We start from the raw sequence: 18,333 nt of genomic DNA on the forward strand, positions 1-18,333 counted from the left end.
GTGTCGCCCCATCCTGCTGGAACCACTGCATGTTCAAGATCAAGTAACGACGACGAAGGCAAGCACAAAATTTCCTTATGACACGGTGATAGTTTGCATTATTAACCATCACCGCATTTATGTCGTCATCCTCTAACCAGAAGGGTCCGATGATCCCTCTAGTGCTTAGTGCATAATCAGGCAGTGCAATTCTTGCTGTGGAGTGGCCTTGTAGCTAAAAAATCAGGAGGCTTTGTCCCCAAAAAGCGATAGTTCTGTCTGTTCATTACGCAATCCAAGTGAAAATGCGCCTAATCTGAGAGCCAAACGTTTTAAACCTATTGTTCGTCCTCTTCCAGCATTTGGTTAAACCATTCATACATTTGGACTCGCAGGGCCTTGGCATTATCAGACTGCTTTATTTGAAAATTTTATGGGTATGACTTGAGGTCCTGTTCCAAAAATCTTTGGACAGAAGATTTTGACATACCAAGTTCTTGCAAACGCCTACACAGCAATTTCTTCAGACTTCGTGATGTTAACTCGTGGACCGACTCAGTGTTTGCTTCGGTACAAGCAGATTTCTTTCTTCCAGAATTTCCACGATGTCTGTTCTAACAGGTTCCATGGCTTTTGAGTTTCTGGACAATTTTCTTGATTGCTGGTGTAGATGGGGCATCTCTAACACCAAAGTGTTTCCAGTATACTCTGTGAGTCTGTACTAATGATTTAGTCTGTAGGTAAACTTTAACAATTTTTGTTCACTGGTCGACTGAGAGTGTCATGGTTGAGCTAGGATGATGAAACTTTCAGGAAAGAAACTTCCACATGTCTAGAACACAATCTTAAAAAAAAAAAAAAAAAAAAAAAAAAAGAGTACAGTAGGCTATGTGGTTAAAGCTACCGTCATTTTTAGTCAAGCGAGAATCCCTAAACCAGGGAAGGAGACACCCAAAGACAATAATTGCGACAACGTTTTGCCAGCGTACTGGCTGTCACCTGAGCTTTAGCAGTGTAACAGTGTAATATGGTTTAGGTTCTTTTTCCTTCATTTGGTAGCCCGTAGTGTGCATAGCATTATTAAAAATTTTTTGACAACACATTAATTTTCCAGCATTTCACCTAAGGGATTGCACACACACACACACACACACACACACACACACACACACACACACACACACACACACAGACTCACATATAATGGGACTGGGCCAGTTCTTCAGCTGTCTGGATACGGCTGGGGTAGGCAGGGATGGTGAGGATGGCCACCAGGTTGCCAGTGTAGACAACAGCCAGGATTTCCACCACCAGCCACCAGGATGTCAACCACACTCGCACCCACCACATACGTATCTTCTTGTCATCCATGGCTTGACCCAGCAACACACCAGCCACCTGAAGCATCAGAACCCTTAGTATATATATATATATATATATATATATATATATATATATATATATATATATATATATATATATATATATATATATATATATATATATATATATATATATATATATATATATATATATATATATATATATATATACATATATATATGTATATATATATATATATATATATATATATATATATATATATATATATATATATATATATATATACATATATATATATATATATATATATATATATATATATATATATATATATATATATATATATATATATATATATATATATATATATATACGGAGTCTCTGTGGTACAGTGGTAGAGTGTGCGTTTTGTACACGGGTGAACCAGGGTTCGTGCCTCGCCTGGGTAATAAACTCTGGGAGTGTTCACCCGGCCACGTACTGCATTGGCGGACAGAAGGGGTGCTGTGGTTGAACCAGTATCGCTTACAATAAAGTATGCTTGCACCCAGTCGGCTTGCACGGGCCGAGTACGCTTGGTTCACAGACTACACACACATCCAAAGCCACTCCAACACTACAATTACACTTACAAGCACATCTCACCTTACATACAATCTCTACCAGACAGCCTAAGCCACTTCGTAGAGATACATTGGCTGTATGGTCCTGACTTCAGTCGGGATAGGCCGGTCCTGCAGTGGATACTCAAACGGCTGATAATGATGATGATGATATATATATATATATATATATATATATATATATATATATATATATATATATATATATCCCATACCACGTTGACTACACCGCTTCCTGTCCGATCAGCAAAGTTAAGCAACATTGGGTCTGGTTAGTACTTGGATGGGTGACCGCCTGGGAACACCAGATGCTGTTGGGATAACGTTCTCCCTATGTGTCAAGTGGGGTTGGTGGAGGATTAGTGCCCCTCCCTGTAAAACAATTAACTCTAAGCCCTTTGCCACCCCGTTTGGGATACATGGCATCTGGCAATGAATGAATTATATATATACATATATATATATATATATATATATATATATATATACATATATAAAAATATATATATACATACATATATATATATATATATATATATATATATATATATATATATATATATATATATATATATATATATATATATATAGATATATATATATATAGATACATATATATACATACATATAGAAAGATATATATATATATATATATATATATATATATATATATATATATATATATATACATATATATATATATATATATATATATTATGTATGTATATATATATATATATACATATATATATATATATATATATATATATATATATATATATATATATATATATATATATATATATATATATATATATATATATATATATATACCGTATATATACAAATCATGATGATGATGATCATCATCAGCCGTTTTGAGTATCATATGCAGGACCGGCCTATCCCGATCGAAGTCGGGGTGATACAGCCAATGTATCTCTACCAAGTGCCTCAGGCTGTCTCGTAGAGATTGTATGTAGAGTGAGAAGTGCTTGTAAGTGTTACTGTAGTGTTGGAGTGGCTTTGGATGTGTGTGTAGTCTGTGAACCAATTGTAATCGGCCACGCAAGCCGACTGGGTGCAAGCATTCTTTACAGTAGGCGACACTGGTTCAACCACAGCACCCTTTGTGTCCGCCAATGCAGTACGTGGCTGGGTGAACACTCCCAAAGTTTATTACCATGGCGGGGCGCGAACCCAGGTATATATATGTATATATATATAAATACATATATATATATACATATATATATATATATCCATCCACCCACCATCCAATTCTAAGTTGCCCCATGAGAAGCGTAGAAGCCCGGGGCTAGGCAATTTAGTCCTGACACACACGCACATATATATATATATATATATATATATATATATATATATATATATATATATATATATATATATATATATATATATTGCCAGACGCCTCAACCCCGTTTAGGGTGGCCACAAACAAATCGCCTCCAAGTCGCCCTGTCCCAAGCCATTTCACTGCCCTGCTCCCAACTCACACCCCTCTCTCTCATATACCTCTCCACCCCATCCCTCCATCTCATCCTCGGCCTCCCCCTCCCTCTTCCCCCCTCCACCTCACTCACATACACTCTCTTCGTCAGTCTTTCACCCTCCATCCTCTCCACATGGCCAAACCACCTCAGTGTGTTCCTCATAACGCTTCCTATCACATCCACATCAACACCACAACACACCTTTATATCCTCATTCTTCAGCCTGTCTCTCCAAGTGACTCCACAGGCTCCTCTTAAATAACTCAATTCCACTACTCTCACTCTTGACTTGTGTCCTTCCAACAATGTCCAAGCTTCACTTCCGTACGTTAGAGTTGGTATCACAATACTGTCATGTAGTAACTTTTTCACTTCCATGCTCACTTCCCTGTTTCTTATCACTGCTTTCAAAGAACCAGCAACCTTTCTTCCCTGCTGTACCCTTTCAAGCACTTCACCCTCCAAACCTCCATCCTTACTCATCACACTACCCAAGTACTTAAACATACTCACATTTTCCAATTCCTCACCATCCAACCTCGCGGCACATTCATTAACTTCACCTCTCTCAAAGACCATCACTTTACTCTTCCCTACATTCACCTTTAGATTCCGTTTCTTACACACTCTCTCAAACTTATCCACCAAGCCTTGCAGCTCCCCTTCGTCTTCACTCAACACAGTATCATCTGCAAAGAACAGTACAGGGAGTTTCCAAACACTATCCGCTCTCACCAGGGCCACTCCAACATCCACTACCCTACCCTGAACCTCTTTTATTACCCCATCCATGTACAGATTGAACAACCATGGTGACATGACACATCCCTGTTTCAAACCAACTTTCAAAGAGAAAAATTCACTTATTTCACCATCCACACGCACTGCAGCCTTTGCACCATCGTACATACTCTTCACAGCATTCAACAACTTCCCATCTACTCCATATATTCTAATCACTTTCCACAATCCTTGTCTATCCACCCTGTCATATGCTTTCTCCAAATCCACGAAAGCCGCATACAACTTCTTTCCCTTCTCTAGAAACTTTTCCACTAAAGATCTAAGAATGAATATCTGATCTACACAACCTCTTCCCTTCCTAAATCCTCCCTGTTCTTCTCCAACTAATTTCTTTGTTCTTTCTCTAACTCTGTCTATAAATATCCTACCATACAATTTTCCTATTATACTAAGAAGACAAATGCCCCTATGATTACCACATACTTCTTTTTCCCCTTTTCCTTTGTACAAGGGAACAATTATACCCGACTTCTAATCCTCCGTGACTCTACCTTCCTCCCAGGCCAATCTGCACATCTTCCACATCCATTCTACTACTATCTCTCTCCCATGCTTCAGCATTTTACCAAACACTCCATCGATTCCTGGGGCTTTCCCCGATTTAACTTTCTTCATTGCTTTCACAACTTCTATCCTACTGATTTCTTCCTGTCTTCTCACCTCCCTCCTTCTCCCAGCCATTCCCCAGCCACTTATATTCGAATTACTTCCATCCTCTACGTTCAACAATTCCTTAAAGTCTTCTATCCATCTGCTCACTTTTTCTCCCTTTTCCACTAGTAATCTACCATTTTTATCTTTCACTCCCCTACTAACTTCACTTCCACCCTGTCTAACTCTTTTCATCTCTTTCCAGAACATTTTCTTACAGTCCCTCCACTTTACACTCAAATTCCTTCCAAATTCCTCATCCACTCTCTTCTTACTCTCTCCTACAAATCTTTTCACCTCTCTCTTTCTTTCCACATATAACTCCCTCTTCCGCCTCTCAACTTCTTCCACGCCCCTATTTCTCATCCATTCATTGTATTCTTTCTTCTTTTGTGCCACAGCCTGTTTCACCTCATCAGTCCATCACGCTGTTCCCTGCACCCCCCTCCGTCTTCTCTTCCTTCCACACACCACATCACATGCTGCACATATTTCTTCTGTAAATAGCTTACACACACCTTCCACGTCTCCCATCTGCTCCAACTCATATTTGCCCATTCGTTCCTCCACTTCTCTCTTATACTCTGCCTTTTTCTCATCCTCTTGTAACCTTTCCACTCTCTTTGCAACTACTCCTTCCTCTCGTCTTTCTCTTCTTCTATTCCTCCATCTTACTTGCATTCTAATTCTGGCCACCACCAAGTAGTGGTCAGAAAGTCCACTCCCCCAACCTCTATACATTCTTGCATCCTTTACACATCTTCGCATCCTTTCATCCACATACACATAATCAATCATTGCCTTTCCTTCATTCATTTCACCACCCACCCTTCTCATCACTCGCCATGTATACCTGTGGATCATTTTATGCCTGAAGAGCGTATTGGCTATCACCAACCCCTTCCCAGCACAAATGTCCACTAACGCACTCCCATTCTCATCTATCTCAGCAGGCACACCCCACTCACCAACTATTCCATCCACATTCGCATTCCCAACTTTACCATTCATATCACCAATCAAAAACACTCTCTCATTCCTTCCAAACTTTTCCATGCACACTTCTACATTTGTCCAGAACTCTTCTCTCACTCTTCTAGCACGACCTTGCGTTGGTGCATACACACACACAATCGCCCACATTTGTATTCCAACTTTCAACTTTACCCACACAATCCTTGACCCAACTGATCCATACTGTCTTATGCTCCTCTTCCATCTTTTACTCACAACTATACATACTCCTTCCTTTGCCCTCTCATTCTCACCTACTCCTGCATATAAATATATATATATATATATATATATATATATATATATATATATATATATATATATATATATATATATATATATATTGAGAATTGACTTGAAAACTTTTGAAATACAGGACGTTAAAGCAATTGGACGATAGTTGGAGGGCTGGGAGTGGTCACCCTTCATTGGGACTGGCCTCTTACGGTTTCTATCCTTCTATCTGTGCCTTGTTGAAGTAACTGCTGAGATGGGCGTTATGGAAAGGTGAAGGGTGGAGTCATCAGCGTATGAGTGGATGGGGTTAGATGTACAGCTTAGAAGGTCATTGATGAATAGAAGGAAGAGAGTTGGAGATAGGACAGAGCCCTGAGGAACACCACTGTTGATAGATCTAGGGGAAGAACGATGGCCATCTACAGCAGCGGCTATAGAACGACCAGAAAGGAAGCTAGCGATGAAGGCACAGATAGAAGGATAGAAACCGTAAGAGGGCAGTTTGAAAATTAAAGATTTATGCTAGACTCGATCGAAAGCCTTTGAGATGTCATGTGCAATGGCAAAGGTTTCGCCAAAGTCCTGAAAGGAGGATGACCAGGAGTCTGAAAGGTAGGTAAGATCGCCTGTGGAGCGTCCCTGACGGAATCAGTACTGACGATCTGAAAGAAGGTTGTGATAGGAAAGATGCCTTAAAATTTTTCTATTGAGAATTGACTCGAAAACTTTTGAAATACAGGACGTTAAAGCAATTGGACGATAGTTGGAGGGTTGGGAGTGATCACCCTTCTTTGGGACTGGCTGAATGAGAGCAAACTTCCAGCAAGAAGGAAGGTACAAGTTGACAGACAGAGGCGAAAGAGTTTGCCTAGGCAGGGTGTAAGCACAGAAGCACAGTTCTTGAGAACAACAGGAGGGACTCCATCAGGCCCATATATATATATATATATATATATATATATATATATATATATATATGTGTGTGTGTTATATTTGTATACACGTATATTAGTGTGGTCCATGGTCATATACTGAATTTTCACATATCATATAATTGATTCATTCAAAAGATATCCTGAATCCAATTCACTGACTTAGTAACATGTTAAAAAATGAGACCGATCTGACAACGTTAGAGGTCGCTATAAACGTGAACTTTTACGGTGGTGTAGATCGTTCAAGAGAAATTTAGGCTGTAGAATGTTCTAGAACGTCTGTTGCATTCCACCAAGCTAGGTGGATAGCGAAACCCATCTACACTTTCAAGATATACCTGTTCAAGGCTCAGTGTAAGCTTACTATTCAGGAAAGGCATGTGATGAGCAGTGTTGGGCTGTTTGTCGCACTCAGCTGTGTCAAGTATTGGAACGAAGCGATGATAGTGAGATATGCTCCCTCAAAAGACATTGACTTTGTGTGGCATCTTCCGAGCAGCCTGCCTGAGCGAAAGCTCGCCAAGACAGCCATTGCAGCTTGGAAGTGGCATTTCTGGTAGGTTTCGGAGGAGATCATTGGCTTGGCCTTTTTGGACGAACGGATCGATTGCTTAGATAAGAATGCTGTGATTCAGAACCTGAAGAGGCCTAAAAAAAGAAAATGCCCTGAAGCAATTTGAAAGGATGGATTTCTCTTCTCGGCAACCGCCGAGTGAGTTCGTGACAGACAAGGCATATAAGCATTTTTGTAACCCTCCTTCCAGATGGAGATGAAGAAGCTGACTGACTTTTACAGATGTCCCAGGAATGGGATGAAGACCCCATCTATAAATGGTTCAAATTGGCCTGTGATAGAAAAAAACGGTTGTCAGTGACTGCGCTGAAAGAGCCGTTTCTCTTGTGACAAAATTCAACTCGACCTTCACGAAGGTCGAGAAATAGAAACAGTACATCCTGACCGTCATGAGGTAATATCTGCATGACATTCCATGCTGTTCGAAGGAGGCTTTAACTGAATTGCAGTTTCATTGAAAAATAATAAGGTTTACTATGCTGAAAAGAATAATCTGAGTACAGTATGTGCTTATTGTATATTTCAATACTAGTAACAAAAATTTCTCTTTTTATGTTCAATGTTCCGTCGTCTATGGTGTGGTGCAGTAAGGTGATGGTAACAAAAACTGAAAACTATAGCGACCTTTATATATTAAGCTAGAGAACTGAAGTTTTGTAGACTCGTTTGATGAAAAAAAAAAGAAGAATTGAAGCAATTTATGTATGTCATGTTAGCCTGTTATATTTTTGGACCACCATTATAGATATATATATATATATATATATATATATATATATATATATATATATATATATATATATGTATACTTTTCTTCTAAAATTATTGTTAAGAAGTAGGAATCGCAAAAGTGCATAGATCTGAGATGAAAAAAGCACAGAAGCAAGACCACTCCACCATCCACCAGCTACAAAAACATGCTTGTGGCTAAGGTGTGTAACATTTTTTTTTTTATGCAAGGAAGAAGGAACCAAAGGCCAGGAGCCTGCAAACCATTCCAAGAAAAAAAAAAAAAATACAAGAGGGCCAAATTCAAGACCCATTCATTTCGAGATGCCTGGACACACTGTGTTTGAAAGACTGGACATCATAAGATGTAAGAAATACAAACAGAGGGTGACAGTTCCAGAGCTGACCTGGCATTAATGAAAGACTGGGTGTAACGGTTAACTCATGCATTAGAGAGTTGTACAGAAAAGAAATGAGAGTTTGTTGCTGGACGGGTACTACGCGCCTGTCTTAGAGGTGGAGATAATGCAAGCAGACAGGTCAGAGGAGCAAGCAGTGACCATAAAGTAACGATAGAAAAGTGATAAATATGCAACAGTGCGGTTAAGAGACAGAGGTTGAAGGGAGACAGTAAGAGGAGGAAAGTTAATGAGACGAAAACCCTTTGACTCCACCCTATTGAGAAGAGCTGTATGTGGGGAGCCTCCTCACATATAAGAGTTGTACTCTACACAGGGGTGAAAAAAAAAAAATGTATAAATTCAACAACTGTGCAGGGGTAAAGAGGGTCGGCTTAGCACACCTAATCACTTAGGAGTCGATTTTACAAGTGATGTAATTATGATCTTCCCATGATAAGTCCCAAGAGAATGAAACCCCAAGTATGTTTAATCTATGGATTGTGAGCCGCAGCTCAGGCTGGATAGCGTCGTGTTATGAGCCACAGCTCAGGCTGTGCTAGCCGTGCATCACCGTTAACTACTCAACCCTTACGCAAACTTACGCATGGTGCTACACAAAGACGGAGAGAGAGAGAGAGAGAGAGAGAGAGAGATTATATTTCTTTTCACCAGATGATGCCCTGGATGTTTATCTTTAAATATATAATAAACAAAAACAAAAATATATATATTTTTTCACTACTCCCTACATAAACTTACGCATGGCCCTATGCAAAGACGGAGAGAGAGATTTTTTTTTTTTTTTTCCACCAGCTGATCCCTGAATGTTTATCTTCAACTTAAAAAAAAAAAAAAAACTTTTTTCCTTTTATTTTTTCACACCATGGGGTGGCATAAAAAAAGGTAATTGCACAGTCCGCGGGTTAAGGATGAGGCAACATTGAGTTGCATATTATTAAACATTAGTGCGTACTCCTGTGGAAGATTATGTTGGGCTGATAGGTGTAAGAACTGAGTCTTTAATGCATTAAAAAAACAAGATTATTTTTACCCCAGTCAGAGATACGAGCCAAGTCAGACATTAAGTGTGCCGTAGCCTCATCCCTTGCTTGTTGAAGTAACTGCTGAGATGGACGTTGCAGGAACCGAATGGAAAGGTGAAGGGTGGAATCATCAGCATATTAAAGGGTAGGGTTAGATGTACAGCTTAGGGTCACTGATGAGTAAAAGGAAGAGAGTTGATGATAGGATAGAGCCCAGAGGAACACCACTGTTGATAGATCTAGGAGAAGAACGATGGGCGTCTACAACAGTGGCTATAGAACAACCAGAAAGGCAGCTATAAATGAAGGCACAGACAGAGGGATAGAAACCATAATAGGGTAGTTTGGAAATTAAAGATTTATGCCAGACTTGATCGGAAGCCTTTGAGTTGTCAAATGCAATGGCAAAGCGTTCGCCAAAGTCCCGAAAGGAGGATGGCCAGGAGTCTGAAAGGTAGGTGAGAAGATCGCCAGTGGAGCGCCCTTGACGGAAACCATACTATCAGAAGGAAAGTTGTGATAGGAAAGATGCTTCTAAATTTTTCTGTTAAGAATATACACAAAAACTTTTGAGACAAAGGATGTTAATCAACTGGACGATAGTTAGAGGGTTGGGAATGGTCACTCTTCTTTGGGATTGGATGAATGAGAGTAAACTTCCAGCAAGAAGGAAAGGTAGCACTGAAATCGTCTAAAGTGGAATTGGAGGAGAGTCTGAGTGAAGAGATCAGCTTTATCAGTAGAAGAAAGAGCTACAGAGTCATTCAAGTAGAAAAGAGAAGGGAAGGATGATGAGATAAAATTGTTAGAAAGGTTGTTGACAAGGTGCCAGGAGGAGCGGGAAGAAATCAGGTTGGAGATTTGGGGGCATTTAGTATGGATGAAATTATTTTTAGCAGAGAGGAGACCAGACTTGTCGTGATTCTGGGCAGAAACATAAAAAAAGATGTGATTCAGGGATGGGTTGGCTCCAGTACCTTTTATAGGCCCTCTCCTTGTTGCAGCCAGCATTAGAACAATTGTAATTAAACCAAGACATTTTTGCACTAGTCAGAAGGCTATGAGAAAGGAATGTATGCTTCAGTGCTCTAGAAAATAACCTCTGTAACGCATAAGGCACAATCAGATGGCTCCCGGCTATGGAAGTAATAATCATTCCGGGGAAAATCAAAGAAGTACTGCCTGAGGGCCTCCCAATCAGCAGCTCCAAAGTCCCACAACTGTCATTTGTTTGGAGGGTCCAGAGGACGTACTGGAGTGATAGGACAGGTTAAGGTAATAAGGTTGTGATCGGGGGAGCCCAACGGAGAGGAAAGATTAACAGTGTAAGAGGAAGGATTAGTTGTCAGGAAGAGGACAAGTATCTTGAAACTCTCTCCAAGGCAGTCAGGGATTCTGGTAGGGTTCTCTACAAGCTGCAGTAGGTCATTAAAGTTAGAAAAGAAGTAAGCTTGTTCACCATGTGGATCAGTGAAAGGAGAAGAGAGCCAAAGATGGTGGTGAACATTGAAGTCTCCTAGAACGAAGTTTTCAGAGAAAGGAGAAAAGCATACGATGTTGTCCATCGTAGGAATTAGTCAAAGAATTGTTCATGGTCAGTAGAATTAGGGGATATGTAAACAACAAAGATATAGTTAGTCATAGAATGATAGGAAAGCCAAAGCCAGAGAGTAGAGACTTCAGAAGAATCAATTTCAGGAACCCGAGAACAAGATAAGTCATTGCGTACATTTACACAACAGCCACCTTTGGCTCTGAAATAAGTATAGAGAAGGTAGGAGAATACGGAAAAGTGTTTGGTATCAGTTGCCTCAGAGAGCTGAGTCTTAGTTAAGAAAAGAAGGTGAAGTTTAGAGGAGGAGAGGTGGTATTCAACAGAAAGTTAGAGGAATGGCCATGAATGTTGCAGAAATGAAGAAGTGAGTCAACCAGAGGCTCCAGACAGCTTACTGAGTCGTCACCGGGAGAGGAGCAGATGGGGGCATTTATGATCCCCCCCCCCAAGGGGCTTCGAGGCCTGTTTATTAGATGCCATTTTTCTATTTGAAAAGGAAGTGTAATGTGTAATGTGCATGTACTTTCGAGTTGACAGTTAGAGAAAACTGTATTGGATAGCATGCTGGCCTACTATCTGTGTTACTAAAACACTGAGAAAGTTCAGCAAAAGGGGGATGGTCAGGAACTAGTCCCGAGGGCCGATGAAACGGGAGCTCCAGCTCTCCCTGTCATCAGCTTTCTATCCACCTTGGAAGTACTGTCCTGCACAATTGGTGCTACAATCTACTCCTATATGGGTAGTAATGAGTATAGGTCTCCTAATCTGCAAATGGAAAAGGTGCTAACAGGTGGAAAAAAAAAACAGTAACAAGAGAACATTAAGGATGGTAGGAGATTTGAAAACCTATACCCATTACTACATTCCACACTTTAGCCACAGACTTGTAGCTGGTGGAATGATGTAATGGGCATAGGTCTCCAGATCCCTCCCATCCTGAATGCTATCTTATTTCTGCATTTTTTGTTCACTTCTTATCTCATCTTGTTTGCCTATTGCACATTTGGAGACCTATATGTATTACTACATTCCACACCTTAGCCATAAATATGTATTTGTAGCTGGTGGAATGCTATTGTTTCAAAGCTTTGGTCGTCTCTTTTCAGTGCACTTTTGTCATTCCCATTTTTTAATCATTTTATAAGACAATTTTTGTTTTCTAGTTTACGATCGTCCTGTGGATGTATTATGCATAAAGCAAGTGTTACGTTTGGATTGTTAGATGCATAGCATGACTTCAGCATTCCAAGCATGCATGTACATGTTTCATGTGATGTGATTGGGATATTTCTCACATGCATGGCATGATTTCAGTGCACAAATGAGGATTCTGAGCATTCATGGACATGCACCACGCTCTTAGGTCTGTCGCCAAGCAGAGAGATTGACAGACACACAGTAAATACAGGAGGAAACAATGACAAACTAAACTTAATTAAAATGAGAAACCATTAACAAATTATTTTTTTAACCCCTTAACCGCGAGGCGTCACCTTCGTGATGCTTGAGAGCAAGGGATCGTACCGCAGGGCATCACTTTTGTGATTCTGTGTTATTTTGAATTCGCCCGGGCTTTCAAATGGTGGCTTGTATCATCTATCAGTACTGCCAATGTCCAACACTAGTCAGCATTCCTAATCTCATCTGTACTCCCATCCATTGTTGACAATTTAGCCATTTCTCCCTGTTCTTGACTCCCCTCCCTACTTCCCCTCCATTATCCTCTCCTCTCGCCTGCCCGGCCATGTTATGCTAAGTAAATCTTCCCTAGAATTTTCCACTGATTTAATCCATTGAAATAAGCCCTATGTCCTATTCTTATACCAAATAATATATACAAAAAAGAAATAGGATAAGTGATAGTGCCATACACCTGGAATTGGCTAATTATCACCTGACAACACCTCACGTGCACTTGTTCGCAAATTTTTTCTGTTTATTTCCCCTTGAAATATGGCATATAACCTATTTTCGTAATAAAAATATATATATAAGAAAGGAAGGGAGAAGCCTAAGTGAATTTTACATTCACCTGGAATTACCTAATTCATTATGTATTGTCTAGATTTTCTGCCAATCATTTCATAGCGTATATATTAGCAGCTGTCACCAAGCTGACACTGGCAGCATTGGACTCCCCCTAGGCGGCTAGGCCACCACACTGAATTCAGTTTACTGTCGTCTTTCAAGGTGAAACCACATCGGATTCGCGCCTGTCCAATTCTGCCACTTTTTAGCCCCATGCAAAGGGCCCTGTGACCTCTACCCCCTACTAAACCTCGTGTGGAAAGAGGTAAAGGGCTAAGTAACTGCTGTGGAACATCAGCTGACTAATTTGTCAATGAAAATGATAGACAGTAACTATGATCTTTCTGGTGAGTAAAACAGTGCAAGTGGAAATGTAAATAATGTGTAAACAACAAGTGAAAGCAATGAATGAAAATATAAGTGAACAGTGGAAAATAGTTTTATAAGTTACTGCAAGTGACAGTGCATAACACAGTGTAAATAAAATAGAAATGTAAATAATGTAAATAAAATAGAGAATGTAAATAGAAATGTAAATGAGTAGTAATATAAGAATACGAGTATATATACCAGGAGTATTGAAAGTGAAAGTTTCACTCTAGCATTTATTAATACTATGAGTTATGAAAGTGGAAGTGAAGGTGACAGATTCACTCTCAACGCTAGTATACAGGACGAGAAAGTAAATGCTACGTATTTTACTGAATGCCTACAGTGATAATAAACTACTATTACTGAAGGAAACTTATGGACAAAGACTGTAGTTATATATGTTATATAGTAATAGAAATGTGAAGTGTGAGTGTTTTTATGAATAATAAATGACAGAACACCAGCGGCGAACGAGTGCAAGTGGGAAGGTCATACGCGCTCGTAATTTCCATTGCTTTCACAGTGTTATTTTTTGGAATATGGATTCCAAACTATTTGAGAATCATAGAATAGTGTTTCTAATGATAATATCAGGCTAAGGTAATCATATTACTGGTTGTTGGGAAGTGTAAAGTGGAGACTTCGTTATCCAACTTCAGAGGTCTCCACAAGTACTACGGTACTCGACGAAGGCTCAACAAAATCCCAGGGGAAAGCTAAACGTATGTGCCATAGGCATACGTAATTTTAATATTCTAGGACTAATAACTGATTTTTGGCAAATATTTTTAGAGAGTCTGTCGGAGCGCGAATATGCTCGCAAGACATGCAAGTCAAGCAAAAACAACCCCGCGCTTTAGAGGTTAATATTCAAGACTGGAGTAAAGAATCCCTTAATACTTTGCTCCCTGAATGCTAATTGATAATAAGAGAAAGTAACTTGGTCTGTAGCACTGTTACATCACACCTGGGGCAAACACTAGATATTATGCATGTGCATGCATGCGCATGTGTAACACCATGCGGGCATACACTGTTGTGTAAAGAGAAGTATCCTGAATTGTATCACCTAGGCTTCGCCGTCAAAGTCAGTAGAAAACTAGCTTGCTTGCCGAGATTTACTGGTATTCAAGGTAGTGTTTAACCTACTGTTAGCCTTCTACACAAATGTAAAAGGTACTGTTGTCAAAAAGTAGAGATAAAGTTGAGACCCGGAGAATAATACTGTAAGCTGTAGCTAGCTACGGTAGAGCAATGCTGTTTAGACTGCAGTTGACTGCTAGAATAGAGCTGCATTGCTACTGAAAGACTAAGACGAGGGTACCTGCCTGTGAAAAGAAGTGTTTTGGGACATTATCTGTAGGCGAGCTGTAGCTAACCAATATTGCGCAAAATGCCGTGCTTACGGGTGACTGCCATAGGGTGATCCTTATTTTTCAGCTTGAAAATTTTGCCTGAGCTGCTGCGGGACTTCGTTCTTATTGATTAAAAAATGGTGTCTGCAAATCTTTATGCTTATTAGATAATTTTAAATGGTGCCGCATCATGTTCTGAGTTGTACTGTTATGGCGTAAAGCTAATATGCCTTTGGATTATCTAGGTTTCACTCTTTGCAAACTATTAGCCCCTCATTGGGGGCGTATCATGGGAACCCAACTCCCACTCATTGTTGCTTAGTTTCATGGCTTGTAATTGCTGCCAACTGTAGCCTTCTTCGCATCTGGATAAACTTGCATGTGTTGCTCAACAACCTGGAGAAGAAACTGCCGTTAATCTTCGTTCTTGGCCAACACTGGATTAAACTCTTGAATCAATGCTACCCCTTTTTTCAGTAAAGTCATTTGTTATTTGTAGCACCTGGACGATGCGCTCAGCTTCATGTAATCCTCAAAACTTTCCCATGTGAATTGATCGAATTCAAGAAATGAATGAGGCAGGCCAAACACTGTGAAGATCTTCTTGGAGTTGCTTGTCACAAAACTTGAAATTGCTTTCTGATTCAGCACTGTCACCTCATGTTCAACTGTTGCTCTCTTTAGTTGATCTTTGCTTCCTTTTTCATTAAGAGTCATCACCATTTTTCGGTTCCTTTTAGGGTCAACAATTGGATTCAGAAAAAAAAAAAGGCCAATCCAACTAACTGCTCTGACAATTTCCACAAATGACGACCAAATTCTTTCAAGCAGACTTGTGAGGTCCTTATCAGGATAAATGACAATTCCTGGAGAAGCCTCAGTTTGTTGGCTGGAGGTAGAGCTGCTTTTTTTGCCATGAACCATGATTTCAGGTATTGATTCATGATAAACACAACAAACCTCCTCAATCCTCGGCCTTGATTCGGTGTGATGCTTGTCTGATGATGGAAAAGATAGACTTTGATGCTGTATAACGTTAGCCATCCATCTCGCACGGTGGCAAGAACCAAGGTGCTGAAACTTCGTTCCACGGGGCAGCACATCACCCAAGATGACAACGGACAATTCTAGCAGTTCTTGATAATCACCTCGAGGTTGACTTTCTTGCAACTGTTTCATACAAAATGCTATGAACTCATCACATTGGTTACTATCAATTACCGGTATTTCCTCACTGTCATTTGAGGTCTGAAAACGTGTTGTGTCAATAGCATTCCACTTGGCTCTGAACTGCTTGAATATGTGAAGGACGGGACCAGAGGACGGTCTAAGGCAAATGGTGAAGGCGTTTTGAACAAGGATCTCAAAAATGTGATGCCAACAAGAAAGTTTTTTTTTTTTTTTTTTTTTAATAACAGAACGAAGGAAAGAAAAACAAAAGGGTAAAAAAAAATAATCCATACACCAGATTACTGGTGTCCTCTGTTCATAAAATATCTGTAACAGTTAGACTTGAACAGTTGTGGGTTGAAATTTGGAGGAAAACAACTCTGGGGAAGCGAGTTCCAGAGAGATGCAGTTCGGGGAATGAAAGAATTCTGATAGGCAGAAGTTCTGCAATATGGTTGAGTGACATTCCAGTCATGAGCGCCACCAGATGCCCGTGTAGCACGAGGGAAGGCATGGAGAGGTGGCACCATGGACGCAACTTCGTCTGAGCATTTGCCAAAAAAAAATCTGTAAAATAATGCAAGGGAGGCAACATTCCTTCTTACTTGCAGGGGAGGTAGTTTATATGTAATGGCAGGGTTGTTAATGATTCTAACAGCTTTATTCTGAATTTTGTCTAGTTGTCTTAATGCAACCTCTCCACAACCATTCCACAAGGGTGAGCAATATTCAAGCTGAGAGTGCGCATGACTCTTATAAATTATAGCTAACTGCTCATCGGCGAAGAAGTTACGGACTCTGTACAAGAATACAAGTTTCTTTGAGGCGGTTTTAGCAAGTGATCTGACATGAGAGGTCCAGCTGAGGGCACTGTTAAGTGAGACACCAAGAATTTCAATACTTTTGGAGATGGGAATATTAGTAGCACTGAAGGTAATGTACGAATCTGGCAATATCTGTCTATTAGTAAACTGTATATATTTAGTTTTACTAGCATTAAAAGAGACAAGGTTGTTTTGTCCCCATTCACTGATTGTAGATAGATCTTGATTTATGGAGATGGCTGTACTGAGTTGAGAGGTAGAGATATTAGACTTTGTAAATGGATTTCTGAGTGTGAATGAACTATGTAGTGTTGAGTCATCTGCATATGAGTGAATGGGATTGTGAGTGACAGATAAGAGATCATTAATATGAACCAGAAATAGGATTGGTGCCAGAACTGATCTCTGCGGCACGCCGGCGTTAATTGAGGTGGAAAGGCGACTAAAAGGGGCGGGGTGAGGGGACTAGGGACCCCCTCCTCTGTTTTTTAGTTCCTAAAAAGAGACAGGCCAGAGAAAGGGACGGGGGATGGAGTTATCCCCGTACCCTGAAGATTGGGTCTATGAATGTGCGTGGATGTAGTACAATTGAGGCTAAAAGGGAGGAGATTGGGAGAATGTTTGTGAGAAGAAAGTTGGATGTGTTAGCTTTGAGTGAAACGAAGATGAAAGGGAAGGGGGAATCTATGTTTGGAAGTGTGAATGGAAGATTGTCAGGTGTTGATAGAGGAAGGGCAAGAGAAGGTGTGGCCTTGTTAGTGAGTCCGGAAGTACAGCAGTGTGTGATTGAATGGAAGGAGGTGTCATCGAGACTGATGTGGGTGAAAGTGAAATTTGAACGTGAGTTGTGGGTGTTTGTGAGTGCATATGGGCCTGGTAGTGAAAGGGATGAACAAGAGAGGGAGTCTTTCTGGAATGATGTTGATGAGTGTCTGCAGAGTTTTGGAGCGAATGTGAATGTGGTAATGATGGGAGATCTGAATGCTAGAGTGGGAAATGTAGCAGTTGAAGGCGTAGTTGGTATGCATGGTGTGCCTGGAAGAAATGAAAATGGGGAACGAATGATAGCGATATGTGTTGAGCGAGAGATGGTGATTGGGAATACGCTGTTTGAGAAGAAAGATATTTATAAGTATACATGGGTGAGACAGGAGGGTGGAAGGGTTGTTGATAGAGCCTTG

At 40.1% G+C, this 18,333-nt stretch overlaps 1 protein-coding gene and 1 pseudogene across 1 annotated transcript in view; one reads left to right on the plus strand and one right to left on the minus strand.

Moving 5' to 3' along the window:
- Positions 1-18,333, minus strand: part of LOC145397993 (glutamate receptor ionotropic, delta-1-like) — a 188,543-nt gene that overhangs the window by 45,859 nt on the left and 124,351 nt on the right. The window contains exon 3 of the mRNA XM_080270961.1: positions 1,178-1,377. Coding sequence (XP_080127087.1) covers positions 1,178-1,377 — 200 coding nt within the window. The remainder of the gene's footprint in view (positions 1-1,177; positions 1,378-18,333) is intronic.
- LOC145398223 (5S ribosomal RNA) lies at positions 2,147-2,266 on the plus strand (annotated as a pseudogene).

Source organism: Coenobita brevimanus, chromosome 44, assembly GCF_032717465.1.
Source record: "Coenobita brevimanus isolate Jiangsu-jjx chromosome 44, ASM3271746v2, whole genome shotgun sequence".
In the NCBI taxonomy this organism is placed as follows: Eukaryota; Metazoa; Arthropoda; class Malacostraca; order Decapoda; family Coenobitidae; genus Coenobita; species Coenobita brevimanus.